We start from the raw sequence: 10,129 nt of genomic DNA on the forward strand, positions 1-10,129 counted from the left end.
AACATCGTAGACTCTTCCAGTTTTGCCATGATAACATTTGTGGGGCATTCCTTTTTGAACAGCACCCATTCCCTTGATGTCTACAATATCACCTTTCTTATAGATTCGCATATACGTGGCCAAAGGAACAGCTCCATGTTTTCTAAAAGGCCTAGAGAACATATATAGTGCCTCTCTTTCCTTTTGTGTTCCTCATTTTGGCGAATTACTGGAAGATGGCCATTCAGGCCGAAAGGAACCAGCCATCATTCTTTAACTTACCTACTGCTCAGGAGTCTGTAGCCAAAGGTCACAAGATAAAGGAACTTCTCCAATTGCTCCTATAGATAACGTCACTATTATAAAACCTAAGATTGGTCTTCAAGATATTTTTCAGACTTTCGCATTCTAGAGAATCTTGACTCATATGAAAGAACGGACTCAGTGGATCTTCTGACGCCCAGCAGAAACTGCACGCAAAGGTAGTTCTGGCACTCTTAATAGCTTAATCCCCAGCAAACCTGCATGTCCTACTACCTAACCACCTGCCCACCAAACTATCCTGAAAAACCCTAGCCTCCAAATTCTCAGAGAGGTTGATTTGAGAAATACCTCCCACTCAGCTGTGTGTGATAATTAAACTCTTTCTCTGCTGCAACACTCCTGCTGTTCTCAGTGTATTGGCTTTTCTGGACAGCAGGCAAGAACCTGGCTGGGTGATTACTCCCCCGGCTGTCTCTGAAGAAGCGGTTGCAGTGGGCACCAGGTAAGTCTTTTTCTGGGTGTGGAGTGAGGACACAAGTACACTCCCAGCTGTTGGAACAGAAGGCTCTGGCTGCGGGTTGGCCTCGCTTTAGTCTCAGGCAGCTGTGGCCAGCAGGGGTCCAGTGGCTGCTGTAGGAAGCCTGGGTTCCAGTCCCAGCTCTGCTACCAACCACTCAACCTTGGCCAAGTCTTTTCCTCTCTCTGGGCCTCTTGTCCCTGTTGGTAAAATGTGGCTGTTGGACTCGATCATCTCCTAGGTCCTAGCTGTGATCTAAAGATCTAAAGGAACGCAGGCTCCACACTTACCATTTCTTTTTTTTTTTGAGACAGGGTCTTGCTCTGTCACCCAGGCTGGAGTGCAGTGGCACGATCTTGGCTCACTGCAACCTCTGCCTCCTGGGTTCAAGTGATTCTCCTGCCTCAGTCTCCTGAGTAGCTGAGATTATAGGCACGCACCAACACGCCCGGCTAATTTTTGTATTTTTAGTAGAGACGGTTTCATCATGTTGGTCAGACTGGTCTCAAACTCCTGACCTTGTGATCCGCCTGCCTCAGCCTCCCAAAGTGCTGGGATTACAGGCATGAGCCACTGCTCCTGGCCCACACTTATCATTTCTGTGCCTCGGTTTTCTCATCTCTGAATGGAAACGTATGTGAGAGAGCCTGGAAGAGAACCACAATCACCCCATCCTGTATGGGTGGTGCACGCAGCTTGCTTGATACCCATACCAGGATTCTGACATAGGCTGGGCTGAGGCCCGTAGCCCATCATCCTACAGATGGGAAACTCAGGAGGGCTCCATGGAGCTCTCTGTAGCTGGGTGGGAGGGCCAAGGGCATACTTACCGGAGAGCTGGCCGGGCGTGGTGGCTCACACCTGTAATCCCAGCACTTTGGGAGGCCGATGCGGGTGGATCACCTGAGGTCAGGAGTTAAAGACCAGGCTGGCCAACATGGTGAAACCCCATCTCTGCTAAAAGTACAATACAAAAATTAGCTGGACGTGGTGGTGTGTGCCTGTAATCCCAGCTACTTGGGAGGCTGACACAGGAGAATTGCTTGAACACAGGAGACAGAGGTTACAGTGGTCCAAGATTGCACCACTGCACTCCAGCCTGGGTGACAGAGCAAGCCTCCATCTCAAAACAAACAAACAAAAAAAAACTTGTCTGGGAGCCCTGGCTCCCAGGGCCTGTGGGGAGTGGGGAGCTGAGAGCTAGGAGGAGGCTGGGTCATCAGAGCAAGTCTTTTCCAGGATGCAAAGACCATGCTCAGTAGACGGCTCGGTTGGAGTTTTGGGGATAAGCACCAGCCTCGGGGGCCTGAAGGAAGCCCATGGAAGCCCGTGGCCATGGCCAAAGGAACTCATCACCCTGGGGCCAGAAGAATTGCTCGTCAAGTGGTCCTACAAAGGATCCAGGAGCTTTCTGATTTGGTATGTTGGGAGAGGAAAGACGAGGAGTTGTGAGCCTCAGGTCTTCCGTAGTGGGCAAGAAATAGGCTTTCTGTTTCACCGTTCTGTAACGCCATTAGGCTGTCTCTCTCAAGGCTCTCTTGTGCTAAAACTAATGGAAAAACTTGACTTGGGAAACCCTATGAAGGGTTTCCCAACTCAGCCCTCCTGGGTTTTTATTCTTCCTGCCCTGCCTGCTTCTACCACTTGGGGTTTTACCCAGTGCCAAGCTGTGGCATCCTCCAGCTTCTGTCTACAAAGGTGATTGCCCGCTTGTCCTCCTGGCTTCCCTGGCTCCCTGGGTTTTTAGGGCTGTGCTGCCTCCATGCATGGTCCTGTCTGGACCTGATCGCCACCATCACCGGAGAACCTGTTGGAGGTGCAGACTCTTTGTCCACTCCAGACCCACTGCACAGAGCACATAGTTGACAAGATCCTGGGGGAGTTGCCTGCTGGGACGGCCTGCTCTAGGCTCACCCAGTGACTTACCGTCTCTCCACCGGCTTCCAGAGGCCCCACCCCACCTCCCCTCAGACTCCCTTAGGACACAGAGTCTCAGCTCTCTTACCATCTTCACCAACCCCTCCCTGCCAGTCAGGGGACACTTTTCCCGGTCTGAGGGAGGGCCTTCTGTCAGTGTCACAGTGACATTCTTCTTGCACCCTGGCACCCTCTCCTTTCAAGGGCTAAGCTTCCCAAAGAAGGCCAGGAAGTCTCATAGCCACCATCTCTCCCCCAGGGACATGATAGAGCCAGACACGAGCATCAATGAGGAGGAGAAGAAGAGAGAAAATTAGAGAGAAAAATAGATACCTCAAAATATCCCGACCCACAGGTATCACCTGAAGCTGTTCATTGTTGGGATTGAATCTCAACTGTGTTGCTGTCCAGCAGTAAGACCTTGGGTGAGGCACTCCAGCCCTCTGTACCTCAGTGGCTGCATCTGTGCAATGGGAATGATTTATATACTACCTCCTTCCCTTCCCCCCACATGGTGTGTGGCTCATGATAATTAATTAATGAGCTCATGCTGCATGAGTCCACGACTTTTTCTCTGTGGCTCAGTTGGATGGAAGCTCCACCAGGATGGGGATTTTGGGTCTGTTTTCTTCACTGCTCTTTCCCCAGTACCCAGACTAGAGTATGGCACAGAGTAGGTGCTGGATGACCCTGTTGAATAACTGTAGAAAAAATGGCCTGGAGCTGCCCCAGCCCAGCAGGCTCTTCTCTCCTCCGAGGACCGCGGCACACATCGCAAGGCAGAATATAACAGTGTCAAGTGTGGTCTCCCGAGACTTAGGAGACCTGGGTTCAGACCCTGTCTTTGCCATCCTCTTTCTGGAGGAACTTGAACCAGTGACCACCTTTCTGAGCCTTTGCTTCCCCATCTCTAAAATGAGGATAACAGCAGCCCTTATTTCATAGAGCTGTTGTGAGGATTAAATGAAATAATCCACCCCTCAGCCTTTCCTCCCTGTCTCCCTGTCCTGTAGGACCAGTGAGACCCCTTTATGCTGGCCGACCTGGACATGCTGGTCAGCTGCCATCGGGCCTTCTGCCAAGGCCTGCCATGGGTCTCGCCCTTCTATGCACTGAAGTGTAACAACGGCTCTTGGGCGCTGCATGTCCTGGCCGCCCTGGGCACCGGCTTCGACTGTGCCAGCCAGGTGAGCCTGTGTCTGTGGAGGAGTAGCCAGGCCCGTGGGAAGGGGGCGAATCCCTGCTGCTGCTGTGTTCATGAATAAGTTTCCCTTGTCCCTCGGAGCACTTGAAATGCACTAAGCACCCTGCAGGGGCCTTACATGCCTTCTCCCGGATCCTCTCATGCGCTCTGCGAGGTAGCCAGGGGACCCCCATTTCATAGAGGAGGCAACAGCCTCAGGTGGATCACTTGCCCATGGGCTAACATATGGTAAGAGACAGAACATCTCGAGGGTGGGGGGCTAAAAAAAATAAAATTAATAAAATAAAATTTAAAAAAAGACAGAGACAGCTGATCCAAAGCGGAATTTCTTTCGTACACCGGGGTGAAACATTCCGAGGGGTTCTTAGCAGAAGGGGATTCAGCAGTGGTGAGGGAGGTTAGAGCAGAAGCCAAGGTGGGAAGGGGAGAACTTCTCGGGCTGGGAGTATTTCGCTGAGCCTCCCTCCTTCCTTCCTTCCTTTCTTTTTAAGTGTAGTAGTGAGAAGTGGGGAAGAGCAGAACAAGGTGGTCATCTGTAACTGACTGAACAATCAACTGAGAGAACTCACTGCCTTCAGACCAGCCCTTCCTCCCTTCCCAGGAGCCCTCCGCTAAGCAGGATTAAGCTGCCTCTAGGAAGCCACCCCATCTCTGCATGGGGCTGAAATGGATCGGAGGGAGTTGGTTCTAAGCTGAGACTATCAGCACCTGGAGTGCCCGGTGCATTGAGACTATCAGCCCTGCGCTGCCCAGCAAGGACTCCATAATGAGCACCCCATCAGCCCCACCCAGGGCTCCTCCCTGAAAGTGAGGGAGCAGGGGGTGGGTTCCAACCTGGGGTTCCATCAGGGCAGCCTCTTTGGCTCATGAACACTTTCTCTATCCCCACATAGTTGGGGGTGGGCAGTGAGGCAGCCCCCAACCCTGGCTCTTGGCCACTCCAGGTGGAGCTGGAGCACGTGCTGGGCCTGGGCGTGGCCCCCTCTCGTGTCATCTATGCCAACCCCTGCAAGCCTGCCTCCCACATCCGGTATGCTGCCCACCACGGGGTGCAGCTCCTGACCTTTGACAGCGAGGAGGAGCTGACCAAGGTGGCCCAGCACCACCCCAGGGCCAGGTGAGACCAGCAGGGGTGCAGGTAGGTGGGGCAAGGGTCAGCAGTAAAGAATGAATCACCCAGCACAGCACACCCCTGACAAATGCTGGCCTGAGACAAGCCAGGGGAGGACCCTAAAGGCCCAGCCAGTTTAAGAGGGTCTGGCAGCTGCCTTTGGAGTGAGACAGCCCAGGTTCAAATCCTGGAATGGGTTGCTTCCCTGCGTTGGGCAAGTCTCTCTCTCTCTGTTTTTTTTTGAGACAGAGTGTTGTTCTTGTTGCCCAGGCTGGAGTGCAATGGCGCGATCTCAGCTCAAAGCGACCTCTGCCTCCCAGTTCAAGTGATTCTTCATGCTTTATGTGTGACTGTGCCTCCCAAGTAGCTGGGATTACAGGCCTGAGCCACCACACTCAGCTAATTTTTTGTATTTTTAGTAGAGACAGGGTTTCACTATGTTGGCCAGGCTGGTCTCAAACTCTGACCTCAGGTGATCCACCCGCCTCAACCTCCAAAAGTTCTGGGATTACAGGCGTGAGCCTTTGCGCCCAGCCTGGGCAAGTCTCTTTTAACCTCTCTAACACTCAGTTCCTTCATTTACAACATGGGGGCATGTTGCCTGGTACATAGTAGGTGCTTACCAACACTGTATCAGTTTCCCACACTCCCTTCTCTGGGTGTACCTGGAGAAAAGTAGATGTATACACAGGTGCGTGGGGCTGGTTTATGGCCACATGGATTTGGTGGCGTTGGAAAACCTCCCAGATCTGTGGATCAGCTGAGCTCGGGTGGGGCTGGAGATATAAGAAGGCCTGGGCCCCTTGGCATCGCTGGTTAAGTGATCTCCATCCCGGTGTCCCTCCTCCAGGCTGCTCCTCTGGCTGGGGACTCAGGACAGCCAGAGCACCTTCCCCCTGAGCACCAAGTACAGAGCCAGCCTGGAGGCATGTGGGCACCTGCTCACGTCTGCCAGAGACCTGGGGTTGGCCGTGGTTGGAGCCAGGTGAGTGACACCTGAGGACTCCAGGAGCCCTGGGTTCTGGTCCATTGCTGGGGCCCATGGCAAGCTGTGGCCCCTCTCTAGGCCTGTGGGACCCCATCCGTCAAAAGGGGCAGGATATGATGTGAAGGTTACTCAGGGCCTCCCTGCTCTGGGGCCCTGGGGTTTGAGGTTTTCCTGTGAAGTTTCCATGAGGGGAAGGGATGCCCACGTGGCAGTGCTGGGATCACGGGCTCCGTGGCAGTGTGTGTCTGAGTGTGTGTACGTGTGAATACTCAGGGTGAGTGCCCCTTTGTGGGTGCCTCATTGGCCTGAGCGTGCAGGTGTCTGAAAGCACACAGTTATGCCAGTGTAATCAGTTAGCTTTCCAGCTGTTTGTTTCTGCATTTGGCCCCAGTGTCTCCATGCCTTATGTGTGACTGTGCCTCTCTGTCTGTTGCGGTTATCCACAGTCCGTGTGGCTTTGTGGTTCTGAACGTGTTTTTCTGTACATATCTCTCACCGTGTCACATGCACTGGCTATGCTAGCTTCCACGTGGGCCCTGACTGCCAGACACCCCAGAGCTTCACACAGGCCATCGCTGACTGCCAGCGCATTTTTGAAAAGGGCCGCGGGGCTGGGCATGATATGAGCCACCTGGACATTGGAGGGGGCTTCCCTGGAATGGAGGGCTCCGGGCCCAAGTTTGAGGAGGTGAGCTGGCAAGGGCACTGGGGGTGTTCAGGGAGGTCGGCCTGTGTGCCCAGGCATGTGTGTGTGGAGGGGTCTGTGTGTATGCATGTATCTCTGTGTGTTGCGGTCTCTCTGGTGTGTCTCTGGGTGTGCTTTCTCTGTGAGCACAGGTGGGTATGTGCGTATGTGCATGTCTTTCATATCCCCCAAAAGCAGACTCTCAGACAAATACTTGGATGCACGCAGTTTTTTTGGAGATGATCGGTGGAAGCACCAATGAGGAAGTCAGGAAAGTGAGACGGAAGGGAGAAAGGTCAGAAAAGAATTCATCTATGAGCTGGTTACCAGTGTGCGCCCCTGCACCAGTCCCCCTGGGGACAATGCAGAACCTCATCCCACTAGGGGACAGGGGGCTAGGTCCTTTATTCACCAACTTCTGTCCCTCTTTGGTTGAAGGCTGTGGTCTGGGGGTGTTAATTTCCCCACATTCCAGCTAGTTTCCAAGGGTGCTGGAGACAGCCTACAGGAAGAGAAGCAACGCAGGCACTGGAGGCTAGAAATCGCCTTGCACAGGGCAGGCGAGCTCAGGTAGGCTGAGGGCAGGTGGCACAGGGTGTCCACTGCAGCTGCAGCAAGGTGTTGGGGGCTGTCCCTCTCTGTGTGTCTGTATGTATATATGTTTTCCTGTAGAATTGTTAGCATCACCAATACAGTTACAGTTGAGAGTTTACATTCCCTGGGTCCACGAGATACCTGTCTTCTTACTGTGCGTCGGATTAAATGACTGCACCTTTGGACTTCTCAGGGAGCCCGGTGGCCATGCTCTTTCAGCCCCTACACCTACCATGCAACCCACACAAGTGACCTCCCATCTTTCAGCTTCTGTTCCCTCTTTGGTAAACAGGGATAATTCTAACGCCTACCCTGCAGGATGCCTCGGGGATGAACGGACTGACCCAGGTAAGGCACCGGCACAGGCCCTGGCACATCAACACGTGTTGGATGAGTTCACCTCTTCCTGCTGTCCTTCCACCCCATTCCAGTTGGCGAGAGTGATCAGTGCTGCCCTGGCCCGGGACTTCCCTGAGTGTGGCGTCAAGGTCATCGCAGAACCTGGCCGCTTCTATGTGGAGTCTGTCTGCACTGCCGCTGTCAACATCACTGCCAAGAAGGCTGTGCTAGAGCCTGGTGGGTGGGCCAGGATGGTGCTGGTTGGGGAGGCCACTGTCTAGGCGTCCCCAGGCCCTGGGGGAGAGGAAGGGCAGAGAGTTGGGCTCTGTCTCAGGGGCTGGGGGTCAGAGTAGTGACTGAACACTCTCTGGACCTGTCCTTTCCCTGCTTTCAGAAGGCAGCCGGAAGCTGGTGTATTATCTCAATGATGGCCACTATGGCTCCTTCGGCGCCTGCCATTGAGAGCCTGTCCGAGGGTTCCCATCGTGGTGAAGGTAAGGGAGCCACGCCAGCCCCAAGAGTCTAGTCCTTTACCTCAACATGCCTTGTGCCTCCCAGACTGGGAACAGTGGCTGTGCTGGACACCAGAAGCAGGGCCTTGCCTGCTGCTTAGAGCACACGTGGGCACATGCATGATGTGTTGCCCACAGGTCAGAGCATGTGCAGCAGCTGGATATGTGGGCCTCGTCAGGCAAAGGGACCATCACCAGAACAAAAAGGCGTGGCCTGTTTTCCAAAATATTCAAGTTCTTCTTCCTGGTGGTTCAAGAGTCATTTCCGAGTCCCTCAAGGGCCTTACCCCTAGCACCCCTGCTGCTCAGTCCCTCCCATGATCTGGCAACAAAGCTGTGATTCCTGACCCTGTAGGGCCAATAGAGTCTTCCTCCAGCTCCAGGGCAGGTGTGTCTCCTGATGCGATGGGTTGGTGTCTGGGCCACTCTGCTTTGTAAATATCTTGACTTTCTCCTGGCCAGTGAACATCTTGGTGTGTGCACATGTTTGGTCACATATGTGACGTGTGTCTGCATGCACGTACGAGTGCGTATGTGTGTGTGGTGTTTCTGGGTGTGTGTCTTTGTGTGTGTATTTGCCTCTCTTCCCATGTCGAGGAGTGAATACTGGATGTGGAAGAACCAGCAGGAGACTCCGGAATAGTTTTCAATTTTAGTTGTCCATATTTAAAAACTTAGACATATTTCATAAAAGCCTGGATTTTCTCAGCTCCTCTCAAAGATTTGAGACATTTGATGTTACAGGACTTGCAGAACAACAAGGCAACAAATATTTCAACAAATTAGACCAGCATGTCGGGCACGTGATGCCATCTGCTGGAACGTGACTTCCACTAGACAGAGGCCTCCCCACCCAATGTCTTTTCCTTTGGACAGTCATTGACTTTCCAGTTTGTTGTAAGACTTACCTGGCCCATTTCACTCCTTTGTGCTACCTGCTTGACCCCTAGGTAACTGAGTTTTCAACTGCTCCCTTATAGCAATTATTGAAGACGATAGTCCCATTTACAGAGGAGGAAACTGAGGCCTTATTTGTAGGCATGTCAGACCCGGCCAGGCTGGGCAGGGGCCACGGAGGGATAGATCCCAGCCAGTGTACACCCGTGTGTCCCTGGGAGTGCCCTTCCGGGTCTTTCAATGGCTTCCAGGTAAAGGGGTGGGATAGGCCAGCCTGCTGTCTTTTCTGACCCCCTTTCCTATGTCACTCAGGAGTTCTGCTCAGAGATGCCCCTCTTCCCCCGCACCCTCTATGGCACCACATGTGACGCCTTTGATAGGCTCTTCTTGGAGGATGTGTGGCTGCCTGAGCTACGTAGGCGATTGGCTGGTCTTCCCCTCCATGGGTGCCTACACGTCCTCCGTGAGCTCCAGCTTCAATGACTTCCTGCCCATCACCATCTTCTATGCCATTGGCCCCCAGCTCCGGTGCCTGGGGGTTGGGGTTGAAGAGGAAGCAGGGAACCTCACACTTACTGGAGCCTGGGGTGGGAACTGGTCCCAAGGACTCTCCCTTCCCATTGACGCACTGAAGTCAAAGTGTCCATCTGAACTTTAGACTCTGATCTGCCTCTGGGCCCCCTCCCAGGGAGGTGGAGATTTGCAAAGCTGAAGCCTCTATTCAAGCAGAATTGGTGGCAGGAGACCCCCGGGCCCTCTACCCACTGGCTGGCCTCACTCCTGCCTCAGGTGTCCACTGCCCCAGCTCTGCCTCCAGGCCCCAGCTCTGCTGCTGTGTGTGCAGCCTCAGGGCTTTAGACAAAGGGCCTTGACACCCACCCTGCATCCCATGCCCTTTCCCCAGGAGCCTTCTGGAGGCAGAGCCTTAACCCAGAGCCTGCCAGTCTGGAGGGCTTTCAGACACTCTGGTAGGCCCTGGGAACTGTTGGGAGTTGGGATGGCAGGGAGGAGGCAGAGGTTTGGGTAACTCTGAAATCCTATGTGGAACTTCGAAAAACATCTTGCTGTCATTTTGGGTCAGTTCTTTCCTTTTCTCTCTTCTGCTTTCCCTCCCTCCCTCCC

The 10,129-nt window shown here is 53.6% G+C and overlaps 1 protein-coding gene across 1 annotated transcript; it reads left to right on the plus strand.

Moving 5' to 3' along the window:
- Positions 1-1,897: 1,897 nt before the first annotated feature.
- LOC116529583 (antizyme inhibitor 2-like) lies at positions 1,898-9,665 on the plus strand. Its single transcript, XM_032247583.1, is given in 10 exon segments — positions 1,898-2,179; positions 3,691-3,864; positions 4,826-4,998; positions 5,843-5,977; positions 6,503-6,668; positions 7,691-7,835; positions 7,993-8,045; positions 8,048-8,092; positions 9,320-9,420; positions 9,422-9,665. Coding segments are annotated over 10 exon segments (1,404 nt in total). The 5' UTR covers positions 1,898-2,011.
- Positions 9,666-10,129: the final 464 nt, after the last annotated feature.

This window comes from Sapajus apella, unplaced genomic scaffold, assembly GCF_009761245.1.
Source record: "Sapajus apella isolate SASKATOON/1434 unplaced genomic scaffold, GSC_monkey_1.0 scaffold62, whole genome shotgun sequence".
Classification (NCBI taxonomy): Eukaryota; Metazoa; Chordata; class Mammalia; order Primates; family Cebidae; genus Sapajus; species Sapajus apella.